Source organism: Alligator mississippiensis, chromosome 12, assembly GCF_030867095.1.
Source record: "Alligator mississippiensis isolate rAllMis1 chromosome 12, rAllMis1, whole genome shotgun sequence".
In the NCBI taxonomy this organism is placed as follows: Eukaryota; Metazoa; Chordata; order Crocodylia; family Alligatoridae; genus Alligator; species Alligator mississippiensis.
This window is the reverse complement of record NC_081835.1, coordinates 36,380,242-36,399,395: the sequence shown is the minus strand read 5'-3', so window position 1 is coordinate 36,399,395 and position 19,154 is coordinate 36,380,242. Positions and strand designations below refer to the sequence as shown.

Sequence of the window (19,154 nt, the reverse complement as noted above, 5' to 3'; positions counted from 1 at the left end):
GGTATATCTCCTGCAGGTTTCCTGATAGCCATAGAAACTGGTAGTAGCAAATTGAATTCAAGGAGCGTTCAAACCCAGAGCACATCGTTGTCGAGAATTTGCTTCTAAATGTTCACAGGAATAATGTGGGATACCGTGTCATCTATTGAAGCACACTGCAAACAGTTCTTTGTGCGCAGCAAACTATGTAAACAAACGCTCTGTAGCCGAGCACCATCTACTTTCTCCTGGCAGTAAAAGTGCACTTTTACCTTCCCCTGATTCTCTTTCTGTAACTTCTTCAAAGTCTGATTAGCAACGTGACAATTGTTGAATACCTTCACAATCGCTTTGCAGTCTGCCAATATTTTCTTCATTGTATTCACACTTACTATGTCCTTTGCCAGAAGATTCAACCCATGAGCAAGACACCCAAATACTATTAAACGAGGATCCTGTGCCTTTAATATTTGCCCTGCAGCTTTCATGTTACTCCCATTATCAGTTATAAGAGCTAGTACCCTAGAGGGACCTTTCAATCTCTTCAGTCTCTTCATTCAGTAATTTGACTATGTGTTCACCTGTATGATGAGACAATTTGGTAGCAACTGCTTTTGGTAACTTTGGTTTGTGTTGCTAGCATAATGTTCAATAAAGGATTTCCTTGTATATCAGTCCATCCATCTGACATCAGAGTCAGTGATTCTGCTTGACAAATCCTTTGAATAACCATTGTTTGAACTCTGTCATACTCTCTGTCTAAGAGAGAATGTGATAACCGATAACTTACATGATGGGCGAATTAGCTTGTAATGTTCCTTCTGGTATTAATTTGCAGTTATGGAAAGAGCTGTGCCACTTGCAAATATAGCTCAAGCTAATGTCTCATCTGCTTTTTCCTTGATCTTCTTTTGACATTTTGTCCACAAAGCTTGATAAAAAGCTTGACTGTCTTGAGCAGCTACTCATGGTGGATCGCATATCTGGTGACAGTGATCTTGAAAGCTAGGATCCTTGCTGCTTCTTCCCCCGGACCTGGCAGCTCAACATCTTCATTTTCCTTTTTTTGCAAATCTGCTATTTCACTTGAGTTCCAAGTTCCTGCAACAAAAGGGGGAAAAGATTTTTATTTTAGCCTATTCTAATCTGGCCTCACCCATCAGGGGAAGAAGCGGCAGGGAGCTTGCTTCCCCCCCTCCCTGCCAGGAAGAACACTGCTGCTCAACTTGCTGCTCAGTTGCCCTGGGACTGCAGAGCCAAAGGGAAGTATAGTCTGCCCTGTGCCACTGGTCAGAGGACTAAGCTCACTCTGCTGGGTTGAAATAGTTAACTACTTATCTATTATGTCATTTAAAAAAAAAATCATTGTTAAGCCTAAGCCACTTTGGGTGCTTTGTGCAAGCAGAAAAGCAGGATACAAATATTTTAAATAAATGAATAAATAAATAGTCCAGAGTTGCAAGAACAACTTTTAAAATTATAATGTTTTAAAACAACATAGAGGCTCGTCTATACCATGTGTCGTTTAACATATTAATTTGTTTACTTACTTAGGATTCCCAAAGTAGACTTTTCTCAGATGATGTTCTTCCACCACTTGGTTGTATTAGCTTTCTGTATATGGCTCGTACTCTTTCAGGACAGTTTCTACATGTTATTACATGTTTCTTCGTTCTTGTTTCGTTGTCAGCACGCTCCTGCCCGCAATATTTACATCTACCAACTTCCTTCCTTCCTTCAGTGGCTTGAACTTCACTATAATGATGCCACACACTAGTTGGGTTTTTTTTTTCTGACTAGGCATTATTATGACTACTTCAAAGCCAAAGCACTAAAAAACGAACATCTTATGCAAACACTTCCAACTTCCCCAACTCAAGAAAATAAATGAGACGCTGTTCTGTGCGTTTGCTGAACTGAAAGTGAAATCAAAATTAATCACAGTTTTAGTTTTGGTTTGGCTTTCACTTGCAGTCTGAGATTAAATAAGAATTTTAGCTTTGGTTTTGACTTGACCTGCGCAGCCAATTAGGTGAATTCATAACTTGATTTTTGGTTTGGATTACTGTGCGAGTGCATTTACCCTCCTGTTTACAAATAAATAAAACATATATGTACTCTCTCACGCACTTCCTAGGGATACTCACCTGAAAAACATTAAATTACAACTTTAAAACTGCCATGCTTGCCTAATATTGTATTGGCATCCATTCATTGTTACTAATGAATTTTATGAACCAATGAATTTTTAGAAACGGAACATTTCCCATGGAAAAAAAAAAGCACCCCGAGGCACTCCTTGATACTGGCTGCCAACTAGACATCGAACCATTGATTACTACCCTCTGTGCCCAGTGATCCAGCCAGTTTTCTATCCACCTTACATCCATTCATCCAACTCATACTTCTCCTTAGTTTGCTTGTGAGAATGTTGTGGGAGACTCTATCAAAAGCCTTGCTAAAATCAGGGTATAATCACAGCCACTGATCTCCCCGCATCCACAGAGCCCGCAAAACAAACTACCCAGGACACCCGAGTGCACACACCCCAACATTATTTCACTCCATGTAATAAACAGTAGTTTTGTTTGTTTAAATAAAGTTTGTGCAGTTGCACATTTATCATAGTGAAACAGAAACAGAATAGTTGCACTTTGAACCTTGTGCACTACATACCTGTGCCTTGTATAGTAGATGCCCATGTAAGTACATGTAGTCACTCACTTTTATGAGCAACAAATTCACTGGCAAAACAAACTACCCAGAATAGTTGAGTACACTCACGTGATTCATCTAAATAGACCCTTTTCCTTTAGCTTATTTTTTTAAGTTACTTCTTTCCCTCGATGACGTGGCTGGCTCACATTCTACTCAGTGAAAATATAGTTTTAAATACAGTTGGATTTATTCTAGTGTCCTGCCAACTCTGTAGTTTTTGTCCACTTACATTCAAAATGCCCGATTTTTTTTCAAAGCTTCTGGAAAACCTTTTCCTGTGAGCACTTAATCTAAACGGAACTTCAGCTATACAGCTGTCCATTAGTTTGTCACCAATAGTTCTTGAAAGTTTTTTAAATTCCTTTGCAATTACTTTATTTAATTCTAACACAATTTATACCAGGTTATCATGGTACTTCTCTTGCAACTCAGTGGTTAGTCTGTTTTGGTGGCAGCAGGGACTGCTTTTTGAATAGCCCAAACTTTTTGGGTGGCCAACTGGCTTAGAGACCGCACCCAGAGAGTGATGGATGGTTCCTTCTCAGCCTGGAGGGAGGTGGGCTGTGGGGTCCCGCAGGGTTCGGTCCTCGGACCAATATTATTCAATATCTTCATCAGCGATTTGGACAAGGGTGTGGAGAGCACCTTCTCCAAGTTTGCTGATGATACCAAGTTATGAGGCAAAGTTAGTACAGCGGAGGGCAGGGAGCAGATTCAGGCTGACCTGGATAGTTTGGATCAATGGGCAGAGAGAAATAGGATGCAATTTAATAAAGATAAATGTAAGGTACTCCGCCTGGGAAGGAGGAACCCCCAGCACACCTATAGGTTGGGGAGTGTCCTTCTCAGCAGCTCGGAGGCAGAGAGGGATCTTGGAGTCATAATTGACTCCAAGATGAACATGAGCCGGCAGTGTAACGAGGCCATCAACAAGGCCAATCACACCTTGTCGTGCATTAGCAGGTGCATGACTAATAGATCAAAGGAGGTGATGCTCCCCCTCTATGCGGCACTGGTCAGGCCGCAGTTGGAGTACTGTGTCCAGTTTTGGGTACCGCACTTCAAGAGGGACATGGAGAATCTGGAGAGGGTCCAGAGGAGGGCCACTCGCATGATTAGTGGCATTCGTGATAGCCCCTACGGGAGGAGGTTGAGAGAGCTGAATCTCTTCAGCTTTCACAAGAGACGTCTGAGAGGAGATCTTGTAGCCGCCTATAAATTTATTAGGGGAGGTCAACGGGGAATAGGGGAAGCACTGTTTACTAAGGCACCCCAGGGAGTGACTAGGAATAACAGGTGTAACTAGTTGAGAGTGGATTTAGGTTAGATATTAGGAAGAAATTGTTCACAGTAAGGGTGGCCAGGATCTGGAATGGGCTTCCAAGAGAGGTGGTGCTATCACCTAGCTTGGAGGTCTTCAAGAAAAGGCTAGATAGTCACCTGGCTGGGGTCACCTGACCTCGGTCCTCTTTCCTGCTGGGGCAGGGGGTCGGACACGATGATCCATTGTGGTCCCTTCCGACTCTACAATCCATGAATCCACAAATCATGGAAGTTAGTAATACACATGGCGCATATGCATCTCTTTAGACCATTAATTTGCTCAGTGGTAAATAATTGGCAGTATTCAGGTGATGCATCCTCCTTGACTAAGTCATCGCCCTCATAAGAGCATGTGATGTGAAAGACATTCATATCGCATATTGTCAGAGGAGCCGGTGAGTGCTAAACCAATCATTTCTTAGTGAGATCAATCCTGTTCATAAGAGTTGTGTTTAGAGGTGCACTAATACATCAGTCCGATTATTGGATCAGCACCGATATAAAGAAAATTGACTGCATCAGAAATCAGCCTGATATGGCTGATAAATGCCTGTGCATGCACGCAGCCATAGTGCAGCTCGTAGGCAGTGAGGAGCACAGCCCAACAGCTTGGGGAGCTGTGTGCAGCTGGTAAGTCTGTTGTGGTAGAAGGGGAGTGAGAAGGGAAGTAGAATGTGGGGCAGATAAAGGCTGGGGCTGGGGCAGGCGCTGCTGGCTGGGGCAGGGCAGGCACAGGTTGGAGCCATGGGTTGTCCAGGGGGATGTGGGGAGGAGGAGGCAGCTCTCACCGCTGCACACACCATGGGAAGGCATGGTAGGGGTGTGCACCCAGATATGTGCGTGGGGCAGCTGCCGCTCTGTGCTGGGGCTGGGACTGCACCAGGCTCTTCCTGGCGGGAGCTGGGCTGGGCTGCACTGGGGGAGTGGCAGGTGGTGGTGATGGCAGGTGGCTATGCAGGGGCTACAATGAATTGTGTGGTAGCTGCAGCCCCCCCTCTCATTGCTGTCGCCACCCGCGCTGAGCACAGCCTGGCCCAGCTCAGTCCCTGCTGGGAAGAGCTTGGCACAGCCTCCATCTGTGCACAGATGCAGAGGCACACCCCCTCCAATACCCTCCTGGGCATCAGCAGGAGCCACTCACCGCCCCCCCCCGCCCCCCCCCCCAGCCCACCCTGTGCTAGCTGGACAGCGCCTGCCCCAGCCCCACTCCCTCTCTCACCACAGGATCCACCCCCCCCATGTCCTTTCCCTCCTCCCTCCCCTTTCACCACAACAGACTTACCTGTATATGAGAAATCATGTTGGTATCGGCCGATATGCCTCCTTAAAAATCAGCTATCGGTATCGGCCCCCAAAATCTTTATCAGTACATCCCTTGTGTTGAAACATCAAAAGCAAACCAAATCAGCCAAATGTCTTCAGGGTCTTGGATACTGTGAAACCCTCCAAACTCATCTCAGCAAGAAACTTGCCAATCTTAGAATTAAAAATGATAACGCTTATGTTGAGGAAAATTGGCAATCTCTAAAGGAGACCATCCATGGGGCTTGCACAGAAGCAATTGGCTTCATCACCTAATACCATCAGGACTGGTTTGACAGAAAAATCACTGAGATCGAAGCACTTCTTGATCGGAAGAGAAAAGCTTTTTGTGACTGGCAAAACCATCCTACATTGGGTCAGAAGCGGGGAACTTTTTGACAGTTTAAAGCTGAAGCCTAGAGGAAGATTTGAGAAATCAAAAAAACAAGTATTGGGAAGAGAAGGTGAAAGAAATTCAATAAGTTATTCACAGTCATGACATGCGGAGGTACTTCAGTGCAATCGAGGCTGTGTATGGACCAAGCTTCTGTGGACTCACCCTTCTTGGATCTGAAGATCGCAGTATAATCCTCAAAGAGAATAAGTCCATCAGAAACTTCTGAAAGCAGCACTACCAAAAGCTCCTGAACTGAGAATTGACGGTGACTGATGAAACCATTGAATCCATCCTGCAGCATCCAGTAAGGGAAGCACTTTCCAGTCCACCAACTGCTGAAGAAGTCTACCTGGCAGTAAGACAGATGAAGAACAACCAAGTATCTGGCCCTGATGGCATGCCAGCTGAGGTCTTCAGCATAGGTGGGGAAACTATGACCAACAACTTCCACACAATGTTTCTCAAAATCTGGAACACTGAGGAAATTCCTGCTGACCTAAGGAATGCCAATATTTTTTACCATTTTTTAAAAGGGAGATAAGTCTGAGTGTGGAAACTACTGAGGTCTCGTCCTCCGTTTCAACACTGGGAAGATCTTTGCTCAAATTCTGCTGAACCAAATGCTCCCTCTTGCTGAGGAAATTCTTCCCAAATCTCAGTGGGACTTCAGACCATAAAGAGGCACCATTTGACATGATTTTTGCTGCCTGGCAGATTCAGGAAAAATGCCAAGAAGAACACCAGGAACTGTATATGGCCTTTATTGATTTGACCAATACCTTTGGCTCTGTTAACTGTGAGGCTGTATAGAAGTTTGGATGCCCAGTTTATCACCATTCTAAGACTCCTTCATGACCAGATGACTGTCTGTATCCTATGTAGTGGCTCCGCTATGGAGCCTATGCCATTTGAACTGGTGTCAAGGAGGGCTTTGTGATCACATCAGTTTTGTTTTTCATTTTTCTTGCAGTTATCAAGATGCTTATCTGCGACCATCTGCCACATAGCATCAGCATGGAGTACAGGTTGGAAGGGAACCTTTAAAATCTCTTCTGCCTTAAACAAAGTTACTTTGGGTTCGACTGTGGAACTTCAGTACACAGATGATTGTGCTGCTGTTGTACATATGGAGGAGGACCTACAAACTTAATTACTTCTATCAAGCGTACCAGTGCTTAGGACTGACCCAGTCATCAGAAAAACGAAGGTGCTTCACCAGTCTGCTCTGGGCCAATATGTCCCCTGGCAAACGTCCTCATTGATGGACAGGAGCTAGAGAAGGTTGACCACTTTGCATATCTTGGCAGCCAGCTCTCAAAGAAAGCAGCATTGATAAGGAGATCAAGTATAGGATCTGATGTGCCATATCTGCCTTTAGAAGACTCTATCATCATGTGTTAAGTGATCATGACATCAGGACTCAAACAAAGCTCCTAATATATAAGGCTGCTGTAATTCCAACTCTTGTCTATGGCTTTGAAGCTTGGGTAACCTACAAGGACCACCTGAAAAGTCCAGAATGCCATTGCCAGCACTACCTGCAGGAGATCCTTGGCATGCAGTGGGAGGATCGTCGCACAAATGCTGGTGTCCTCACCAATGCTAGCATCACCAGTATGGAAGTGTTAATTATTCAACATCAGTTGTGGTGGACAGGGCACTGTTTATGCTTGCCTGATATATGTTTACTGAAATAACAGCTATCCTGCCAACTCAGCCAAGGGCAGAGGACACATGGAGGGCTAGAGGAAACACTTCAAGAGCACCCTCAAGGTGAACATTAAGAAATGTGGCATTGATGCCACAAATTTGAGAAAAACTAGCCTGGGACAGGGCTACATAGTGATGTCTTGTAAGAGAAGGTACATTTTACTTTGAGGAAAAGCACCTTGCCCAGGAGGCAGAAAAATGACAGAAACAGAAGGAAAGGAGACAAGACTGAGAAATGTGTGGTCTGACCCTCCCTTTAAGCATCTGTGGCATTTGCCAGGGAATTGGTGGCTCTAGGATCAGCCTTCTTAGCTATCAAAGGACTCATGTACAGCCCTTTACTTGACCCAGGAGAGTAATCATCCTTGACCATGGGGCATCACCGCTGCCAACTATTTAACCATTTAAAGGCAGTGGTTATCTTTAGTTCACCCTCCTCCTCTTGAGCTATGAGGCCTGTCTTTTGTTTAAGTTCTCAGCTAGATAATAGGAAAGAAGAGTTGGAAGATTTTGATGCTTCCCTGTTGACCTTTGCTCTGGGTCTGTGGTGATAGCTTCTTAACTTTGAGAGTGCTCTGGATTAGTGTGTATATATACCAAAAAATCTGTGAAGTCCTAATAAACAAGTAAATCTGTTTTATGGGGAGGGTATTATATTGCTGTATTATACTGCTGGAGGGTATTGTACTGCTGTAAGGTAGTACTTAATGCAGAAATTTATCTTCCCTAAGAACGTGTCATGTTTGCTGTGGAAGTTAACTGAATATATTGCAGATTTGCACAAGATCGGCTTGACTCTGTGAAAGAAGACTGAAGTTTGGGAATACTTGATATTAAAAAATTATGCCTCACTTTAGAAATAGAAAGAAGACTGTATGCCTATAGTATAATCAGTTTTGCATCTTTGAAGAATAGTTACTATAAAAGCAGGGAACTGAAATAATGAGAGATTATCTGCAATACTATGCATGTGACACCTGCTGATTTGCATTCAAAGACCTAATGAAAGATGGACGCTGGAGTAAGTGACATGAGATTCTACTGCTCTGTCAATTCAAAACCAAGATCAAAATGTCTATTTTGGCAACAGTAATTTGTCAGATGTTGAAGATTTAGTACATATGGCTTGTGGGTTTGCCTGAAAGCAGTTTCTAAGTTTCATCCAAGTCGCATGATAGAAAGTTACCGCTTACCAACGCAAACATTTTTAAAAGAATGGAAAATAAGTTCAGTCCTCATAGTATACTTGAAATCACCATAGAAGTTGAATCATTTTGGGGAGCTGTCATTTGAGGAATTCAATCAATAGTTACAGAAGTTGCTTTACCTTTTTAGCAGTCACCTTTACAAAGAGATTTTGGTGACTTGAAGCCTTATAATCAATAAACTTTTTCTCAGGATCCCCAGTTTTCATAAGACAAGTGTTCATGTTTTCCTAACAGTATTTTCCCCTCTTATCACCTTTGAATTGTCTGAAATGAACTTTGCAGGCATCCAGCTTGTTCTGTCATCCTGTTTGATCTTCCAAGAGCAGGAGAGTTGGGAATGGGAAACCTCCAGGTGCTAACTCCATTTTTGTCATTATCAGTGAACGTAGTTAACCGCATGCTGCCTGCCCGAGATTCTTCCTGCAGTTTCATTTGGATTTGCTATTTTATTATCTTCTGTCCTGAACAGTTCAGTTGATAAGTTCTTGACCAGTTGTTGTAAATTTAATATTTTATGAAAGAAGTGTGTGTATATGTATAAAATATATAAAACCTTGCTTTAGAATCCATGAAGCTTGTTAAATACTTGTGGTATTTACTTGAATTAAGGAGTTACTTAAAATCAGTCTAATTAGCTTATGTCTACAAATTGTCATTAGAGTACAAAAAAACCAAAAGGAAAAAAATATTGGCTACTTTTGTGCTGTACTACTTTTTCTCTGTTTCACAAACAACTGGCTTTTATTTATAGTGGACAATGCTGGGTGAGGACTTACCCTGCTCCCTATTTCTGTTTATTTTCACTTTTTCAGTAGTGCATAGCTAACACATGGTTGTGATTTTAATGTTGAATAGTCTCCTCCTAACCAATGCAGTAGAGGGAGGATGGAAAATTAATGCATGGATGAAAAATGGCCATAATCCTCAGACAGGACTTGATGTATGCGAGAGCTGAATTGTTGTATTGTTTGTTTTCCGATGTTGCTCATAGGAAGAGGGAAAAGAATTCCTTTACAACGAGAACACAGTTAAGCAGACCAATAACATCATGGACAAATGGATTCTTTCCTTCATGCAGTCACTCATTCAGTTCTTCAAGGCTGAAATGGCAGGTATGTACTTCCTTTTTACTTTTTTCATTTGACCAGGGTTGCAGTGAATGGTATACTTCAGAGATTTTCAGGTAAAACTGCAAAAAAGAAATGGGAGAAAACTCTTAACGAGTAGACATGAGAAAATGCACGGCTATAGAATAATAATTTCATGAGTGTATGTACAGTTTTTATCATTATAAGAACTTAGTTCTGATGTATACAACAAGTTTCCACCTTGGACAAGTTCTTCCTAAGTTAAATCTGCAAAATCACCAGGTTTATTAGCTGAGTAAAATTTTCCAACATTCTGTTAAGTACACTCTATATCTTTTCATAGGATAGTAGGGCTGAAAGATGCATCACAAGATCATGTGGTCAGCCCCCTGCTCAATGCAGGAGCATCCCTAACTAAATCATTCCAGCCAAGTGTTTGTCCAGTAGGGGCGTGCAAAATGGGTCATCTTCCATTCAGATTTGGATTTGGCCCGGATCAGGGACAGTGATTCGATTCGTGGATTCGGATCACTATCCCTGATTCGATTCGCCTGAATCCAAATCTGAAGATTCGGTGCTGCTTAGAGAATCAGCTATTTGGTCATAGACACAGCTTTAAATGTTTTTTCTATATATCTCAAGGTACCAGACACGGCTCATGTATGCTGCGATGCTGGGGCAGATGGAGTGTCCCACAGGAGCACGGGGGGGCCTCTCACATGTTCAGCTGTGAACCTGGAAGTGGGCCGGAAGTACTTTCAGTCCACTTACGGGTCTGCTGGGGAGCACACTGGGGGGGGGGGCCCACACCCCTCCGGCTCATTGATCAGCTGTGTGGACCCCAGGTGCTCCCCCAGACCCAGGAGGCACCAGTCACTGAGGTGGGCGGGGGGGGGGGGTGGACTGGAAGTGCTTCTGGTCCACTTCTGGGTCTGCTGCCAAGCATGCTGGAGACTCCCCCGTACTCCTGTGAGACACTCCATGCACCCCAGCATCTTGGCATTCACAAGTCACCTGGTACCTTGAGGTACATAGACAGCTTTAAATGTTTTTTCTATGTCCAGATCATCAAATCTTTCCAAATCTCTCCAAATTGACTCAGAGGGTTCGATTCTGAGAGATTAAAGGGTCTCCTGATTTGAGTCTGCTACAGACCCCCACACCAAGGGGAAGAAATAGATGCGGGGCTCCTGAGGCAACTCTCGGAGACCATAAAAGCTAAAGAGGCGGTAGTCATGGGGGACCTAAACTACCCAGACATCTGCTGGGAGACGCAGACAGCAAGGTCCCATCGCTCACGCAGGTTTCTAACCTGTGTACAGGACCTCCACCTGACACAGGAGGTGCATGGTCCCACTAGAGGGAATGCCATACTGGATCTGGTATTGGCAACGGGAGATGACATGATAGGGGACCTCCAGATCGGTAGCCATTTGGGAGACAGTGATCACCTTATAATAGAATTCAACATAAGATGGCAAGTGGGTAAGGTAACTAGCAGGGTGAAAGTGCTAGACTTTAGGAAAGCTGATCTCAATGCACTCAGGCGATTAGTCAAGGAAGCACTGCAGAGTAGGAGTTTTGATGGGATGGGAGCCCAAGAAGGGTGGCTGTGCCTAAAGGAAACGATCCTTCGGGCACAAAGCAAGACGATCCCCGAGCGAGGCAAAAGAGGGAAAGGGGCCAGGAGGCTTCCATGGCTGACCAGAGAAATCCAGGGCAGCCTAAGGGCCAAAAGGGGAGCACATAAAAAGTGGAAACAGGGTGAGATCACTAAAGATGAATATACCTCCTCTGCTCGTGCTTGTAGGGAGGCAGTTAGGCGGGCCAAAGCTTCCATGGAGCTGAGGATGGCAACCCAAGTAAAGGACAACAAGAAATTGTTTTTTAGATATATTGGGAGTAAAAGGAAGGCCCAGGGAGGAATAGGACCGCTGCTAAATGGGCAGAAACAATTGGTGACAGGTAGGGGGGACGAGGCTGAACTCCTCAACGAGTTCTTTGCCTCAGTGTTCCTAAGTGAGGGACACGACAAGTCTCTCACTGGGGTTGTAGAGAGGCAGCAGCAAGGCGCCAGACTTCCATGCGTAGATCCTGAGGTGGTGCAGAGTCACTTGGAAGAACTGGATGCCTTTAAGTCGGCAGGCCCGGATGGGCTCCATCCGAGGGTGCTGAAGGCACTAGCCGACATCATTGCATAGCCACTGGCGGGAATATTCGAACGCTCGTGGCGCACGGGCCAAGTCCCGGAGGACTGGAAAAGGGCTAACGTGGTCCCCATTTTCAAAAAGGGGAGGAAGGAGGACCCAGGCAACTATAGGCCAGTCAGTCTCACCTCCATCCTTGGTAAAGTCTTTGAAAAAATTATCAAGGCTCACATTTGTGAGAGCCCGGCAGGGCAAATTATGCTGAGGGGAAACCAGCATGGGTTTGTGGCGGGCAGATCGTGCCTGACCAACCTATAGTCTCTTTCTATGACCAGGTTACGAAACGCCTGGACACAGGAGGAGGGGTGGATGTCGTATACTTAGACTTCAGGAAGGCCTTCGATACGGTATCCCACCCCATACTGGTGAACAAGTTAAGAGGCTGTGATGTGGATGACTACACAGTCCGGTGGGTGGCGAATTGGCTAGAGGGTCGCACCCAAAGAGTCGTGGTAGATGGGTCGGTCTCGACCTGGAAGGGTGTGGGCAGTGGGGTCCCGCAGGGCTCGGTCCTTGGACCGATACTCTTTAATGTCTTCATCAGCGACTTGGACGAGGGAGTGAAATGTATTCTGTCCAAGTTTGCAGATGACACAAAGCTATGGGGAGAAGTGGACACGCCGGAGGGCAGGGAACAGCTGCAGGCAGACCTGGATAGGTTGGACAAGTGGGCAGAAAACAACAGGATGCAGTTCAACAAGGAGAAATGCAAAGTGCTGCACCTAGGGAGGAAAAATGTCCAGCACACCTACAGCCTAGGGAATGACCTGCTGGGTGGCACAGAGGTGGAAAGGGATCTTGGAGTCCTAGTGGACTCCAAGATGAACATGAGCTGGCAGTGTGACGAAGCCATCAGAAAAGCCAATGGCACTTTATCGTGCATCAGCAGATGCATGACAAATAGGTCCAGGGAGGTGATACTTCCCCTCTATAGGGCGTTGGTCAGACCGCAGTTGGAGTACTGCGTGCAATTCTGGGCGCCACACTTAAAGAAGGATGCGGATAACCTGGAGAGGGTCCAGAGAAGGGCAACTAGTATGGTCAAGGGCCTGCAGACCAAGCCCTACGAGGAGAGACTAGAGAAACTGGACCTTTTCAGCCTCCGCAAGAGAAGGTTGAGAGGCGACCTTGTGGCTGCCTATAAGTTCATCACGGGGGCACAGAAGGGAATTGGTGAGGATTTATTCACCAAGGCGCCCCCGGGGGTTACAAGAAACAATGGCCACAAGCTAGCAGAGAGCAGATTTAGACTGGACATTAGGAAGAACTTCTTCACAGTTCGAGTGGCCAAGGTCTGGAACGGGCTCCCAAGGGAGGTGGTGCTCTCCCCTACCCTGGGGGTCTTCAAGAGGAGGTTAGACGAGCATCTAGCTGGGGTCATCTAGACCCAGCACTCTTTCCTGCTTATGCAGGGGGTCGGACTTGATGATCTATTGAGGTCCCTTCCGACCCTAGCATCTATGAATCTATGAGTCGGATTTGGAGATTTGGCCACCGAATCGGGCCAAATCTCTGCCAAATTGAATCGGGGACCGAAGCTTTGCACAGCTCTACTGTCCAGCCTGCAGTTTCTAGGGAGAAATGCCACAACTTCTTGAGGTAGCCTGCTCCAGTGCTCGAGTAACCTCGTAATGAGAACATTCTTTCTAATCTTCAACCTAAATTTCCTCTCCTACAGGTTGAACAGACATTGGTCATAGTCCTGTCCCCTATGGCCACAAAGGAAAGCCTATCCCCATTCTCTCTTTAGTCTCCTTTCAGGTGTTTGAAGCCTTTATCAAATCCTGCCTCCTTGTCTTGTCTTGTCTTGTCTTGTTTTCTCCAAAATGCGTAACCCTAGTTCTTTCAGCTTTTCCTCATAAGTCATGCTTCCCAGGCCTCTAATAATTTTTGTCACTCAGCTGGATTCTCTCTGATCTGTCAACATCCTTCTTGAAGTGTAGGACCCAAACCAGGACACAGTACTCCAGGTGAGGCCTCACCAGTGCTGAACAGGGCAGAATCACTTCCCTTGATTTGCAAGTGACACTCTTGTTAATACAAAACAAACATAGTGTTGGCCTTGTTTGTGACAAGAACATCCTATGGAGTACTTAAGAAAGCTAAAAAATTATCACCAAATAATTAAAAAGGATGTTTGATAAGGTTGCCGTTCTCATCATATCACTTGCAACAAGATGAAACAAAGACAACCAACATACTGTAGGATGGCTGGAGAAACAAAGTATTTTTTATTTATTCAAGAAGGTTTTGTAAAATCCCCACATAGAATTTATTGGGCACAAAATGAAAATGGGTATTTGAGGGGTGGCACAAATTTGGCTTAGAGGACATCAGATATGTGCCTAACTGTCTGTGTACTAAAAATCAAATGTGAGCCTCTGAGAGGCTTTTCTTTGTTTCAGTGACTGTTTTTGAGTTTTCTCTCCTGTGACGGAATGTAGACTGTCAGTATGATCACTTGAATGTGTTGTTTTTCTGTGGCAGTTGCAGAACTGTATTCCCTTTCCATGACAGACAGTTTGTCATAGCCAGGGTGAAACAGTCTAACTTGTTGGAGACAAAGTTATGAAATTATATGGCAACATGCGAGTGGGCTTCAGAGCATTTGGAGAATGCTACATTTTTTTAAAAGATAATGCATATCAAGGATAGGTGCCATGCCACAATGGTAGCTGGGTCTTGGCATCCACCCATGTGCCCACCTCTGACCAGAACCAAAGAATTCCAGCCCACAACCTGAAAAAGTGCATAACTGCAGCAGTAAAAACTCATCTCTGAAACAATGGAGGTTAAGGGCACAATCAGAAAGCTCGAAAGTTAGTTCTGTAGGGGAAATTTAGAACATTCCCTACGTTGTATTAGCTGGCTTATTTTGTTAGTATCAAATTGTGGGTAGCAGGTAATTCTTACTACTTCCATTAAATTCCTAAGCTTCTAAAATGGAGACTTCAGATCAAATTTTAACTTTCTTGCATCTAAGATTTGGGCACTTACCACTTCAGTGAATGAAATATTGAATCTCTAGCATATGACACTTGATTTAAAAAAGAAAGGGGAGTTGAAATTAAACTGGAGAATATAGGAAACGATTCTTCATGTTTCAGTGAGCTTAAATTCCATATTCAGATTGATAATTTACCACATTTGCTGCTTTCACAGAACCTATATACAGTATACATCAGATGGTTTTACAGTGTTTCAACCAGAGAGAATTGGTTTATTGGTGTGGGATTTTCCTCCATCCCTCCCCCCCCGCCCCCCAAGTTATCTCAAAACAAGACTCCTTTCTAAGAGTTACAAGCTGAAATTCTGAACTATTAAAAGTTTGTGAAATTTTATTTCCAGTCATGTAAGACTCTCTTGCTGCAAAGTTCATAATTATTGTTGCCAAATTTTTCTTATCTTACATCATCATTAGTAGTGGGATTGCTATTATGCCAAAGATCCATATAAATGTGTCTCTTGTTCTTTGGTTGACATATTTCTCCATATAATTTCTTCTTTAAATTGAAATATCAAGTGCAGTTGTGGTGGGGGGGTGTTCCAGGGGTGGTCAGTTTGGAATTACATTCTCTTTTAGTTACTATCAGTTTGTGAGATGTGTATTATGTCTCTTATGGGAAGTATGCACAATTCAATAGCTATGTGTTTATTAAACTACATTACAAAATTTAGAGCATTCAATTAAAGAAGCTCCTTGTATTTTGAACTTATATATACATTGGTATTCTTTCTTTTTAAAATGCATTTGAACTAATTTTTCTTCAAGAAGTATTCTTGCAGACTGAACATGACTGACTCCCCCAAATTAGATTTTAGTGTTTGTGAGGACCTTTTCATGTTATTGACAATGTGTGCCTTTGAGGTTTACCGCACATAAGTTACTTTTAGCTTTTGTTAGTTATTTTTCATCAATACCTTTTCCATTTTCAGTTTACTGTACTATTTAGCTGAATTGTACAGGAAACCATCAGTGAACTGGAGCAAAAGCTTTATTAAAATGCATCAAGTTAAATAACAATGAAAATTAAAATGGTATAACTCTGAGTTAGTTACAACTTTGGTTCTTCTACAATATTTTTTAATTTTAAAATATTTAGCTTTGTTTTGTATGGTGCTATCAAATCATAACAGACCAACGGTCTATTTTCTCTACTATCCTTCATGCTTCAGATTTAAAAAAAATCAAGCATGAAGCTAAGATAATGTACCTCTCTGCAGTATTATACCATGGGCAGCAATTTATTTCTGACATAGAGCTATAGACTTCTGTAAACCTTGAAGCATGACATTTTAATGATCCTTATAATTTTATAATACAGTCCAAGTGCAGATTCTAGTAATACTAATGGATCTAATCCAGTTCTTATCATACTAAGGTATTTGCTTCTGTAGCATTCTGAGTAGTAAGTTGCCAAGACTTTAAATGGAAATTGTGGTATTTTTTAATGAAGATCATAATGCAGCAGGAAAATATTCTCTACACTTAAAATCTTTTTCCTTTTAGCCTACAGACTATACACTGTAGTCCCTCGGCTGGTGAAGTTTGTTGATATACTGACCAATTGGTATGTTAGAATGAATCGCAGAAGGTTAAAGGTAGGCTGTCTACTTACAGCAAAGCTATAGCCCAAAATAGTTTAAATCCATTAAACTCCTAAACCCTTACAAGATATCTGTAGCATGTTTTATGAAATTACATAGTTGCTGGCTATAATTGCTATCTAATATGCTGTCCTCTTTTTATTCTATGTATATTTGTTTTTCACAGGAAAACTAAAATGAACAATACCCCATAGTTTCATTTTGGATAGGACTGAACTATAAATCTTGGGAAGTTTAGCTTACTAGGTGGGCATGTAAAAAATGAGAATGTGGTTAATGATTTAAGAAAGGTATTAAGTTTTCTGATCCCTTTCTTCAACTCTGTGGATACTTTCAATAGGGTGAAAGTGGAACTGATGACTGCATTATGGCTTTGGAAACCTTGTTTAATGTTCTGTATGCAATGTGCAAACTTATGGTAAGAGATTTATCATTGTTAATTATTTAAAGTATTTAAACTTAATTCTTTTTAAAACCTTGCTACGCATTTCTCATTGTTATAGCTCTCAGAAGCTGATAGACCAGATACTGAAAAAAGGAAAACAGCTATAGAAATTCATCATTACATTCAATAGTACTGTATTTCCTCTGCTTGTGTTTACTTGTATTAAGCATTGAGTTTGTTTTTTGGTTTTAAAAAGCAGATGTTGGCAAAGTTATTCAAACTTACCTGAATCCAAGATGACTTTGAATTTTAGACAACCATCCAATAATTCGATTCTGTATATGGAAAATGTATAAACTTTGTTTTAATTTTCCATGTATAGCATCTAATTAATACTAGAGCTTCCGTGTGCTCTTTGCCTAGGAGGGATTGGAGCCAGAGTTGTGCCTGGTTGTAAGTGTCAAGGGATAGACGGAGTTTGAAGGGGCAGGCAGTAGGACTGTGCAAAGCTTTGGTCGCTGATTTGATTCAGCGGAGATTTGGCCTTATTCAGCGACTGATTCTCCGCATCCAAATTGAATCAGGAGACCCTTTAATCTCTCGGAATCAAATTGGAAGCCTCTGAATCCATTTGGAGAGATTCGGAAAGATTCAATGTTTCGGACATAGATAAACAGCTTTAAATGTTTTTTCTACATATCTCAAAGTACCAGGCAGCTTGTGAATGCTGAGGCAGATGGAGCGTCCCACAGGAGTGCGAGAGGGTCCCCAGCATGCTCAGCTGTGGACCTGGAAGTGGACCAGAAGCACGTCCAGGTCTGCCGAGTAGTGTGCAGGGGACCCCATGCCCACCAGCTTGGCGACTGGTGCCTCCTGGGTCTGGGGGGGTGCAGGCACCTGGGGTCTCCCTGCAGCCGATCGTTGAGCTGGGGGGACACGGGGTGGGTCCCCCACGCACTCAGTGGCAGACCCAGAAGTGGACCAGAAGTACTTCCGGTCCACTTTTGGGTTCACCGCCAAGCATGTGGGGAGGCCCCTCCACACTCCTCTGGGACACTCCATCAACCCCAGCATTGCAACGTTCATGAGCCGTGCCTGGTACCTCAAGGTATGTAGAAAAAACATTTAAAGCTGTGTCTATATCTGAATTGCTGATTCTCTGAATCAGCATTGAATCTTCACATTCGGATTTGGCCGAATTGAATCGGGACAGTGATCTGAATCAATTAATTGAATCACTGTCCCTGATTCGGGCCCAATCTGAATTGAATACGGCCTGTTTCGCACATCCCTAGTAGGCAGCTGTTGTGGTTCTGACTCTGGCCCCAATTTCCACCCTGTACTTTAATCCAAGACGAGGGGCTCCCCCCCTGTTTTGGACGGGGAAAGGACCCTCACCTTGGATTTGAGTAGATAGGGTGTATAGAAACACTGCAGTTATCCTTTAGCTACCCCAGAACAATGGATTAAGTCCAAGAGGAAGGTGATCAGCTTCACTTATTCATGAGTGTCTGTTTCTTAATTTATGTTGTACTTCATGGTTCAGAATGTAATCTAAATAGTGTGCTTTTGCAGAGCTAACAGAAATCTCAAGGCAAACCCTTGTAATGCAAGGATTCCTGATGTAATAATAATTCAACAGGAATGTTTTGTGCTCTGATAATGAAAGTTAAATTGGTTGTGGACACATAGTATACAATTAAGTCATTAACATATTAATGAAACACATAATAATATTTCAGGCACCTTATACTCCATTTATTACTGAAATGCTGTACCAGAATCTGAAGACCCTTATTGATCCTGCCTCTGTTCAAGAAAAGAACATTGAGAGCATTCACTACCTCATGCTTCCTCAAGTGAGGTAAGAAACAAACAGCCTCTGTTAATTATGATGACTGTGCTTTCTGACTTGTTCAGGTGTTTAAGTGAAATCTTGAATGTCTGCAAGAACATATACAGCATACTTTTCTGTAATGGTCCCTTCTGCACACAGTTATTTTGTAGATATGCTAAGTTTTTAATACTTCCCTACATTCTTTAAGAGTTAAAATATGTAAACAAAGAGTTTTATGAATACCTCTGATTAATAAAAGCCCCTTTGGTGAACTAAAATAGTTTCCTTTAACAATTAGTACACCAGTCATTCCTGAGGAATTCTAACCTTGCAAGACTTAACTAGTTTCTGGAGATTTGGGGTTAGCCTTCATATAGTACTTTGAGGAGGAA

General features: G+C 43.1%; 1 protein-coding gene across 2 annotated transcripts in view; it reads left to right on the top strand.

Moving 5' to 3' along the window:
• Positions 1 to 19,154, top strand: part of IARS1 (isoleucyl-tRNA synthetase 1) — a 261,597-nt gene that overhangs the window by 172,137 nt on the left and 70,306 nt on the right. For both annotated transcript variants that reach the window (XM_059716041.1, XM_059716040.1), the window contains exons 21-24: positions 9,629 to 9,749; positions 16,443 to 16,534; positions 16,881 to 16,958; positions 18,668 to 18,789. In XM_059716041.1, the coding sequence (XP_059572024.1) occupies positions 9,629 to 9,749; positions 16,443 to 16,534; positions 16,881 to 16,958; positions 18,668 to 18,789 (413 nt within the window). The remainder of the gene's footprint in view (positions 1 to 9,628; positions 9,750 to 16,442; positions 16,535 to 16,880; positions 16,959 to 18,667; positions 18,790 to 19,154) is intronic.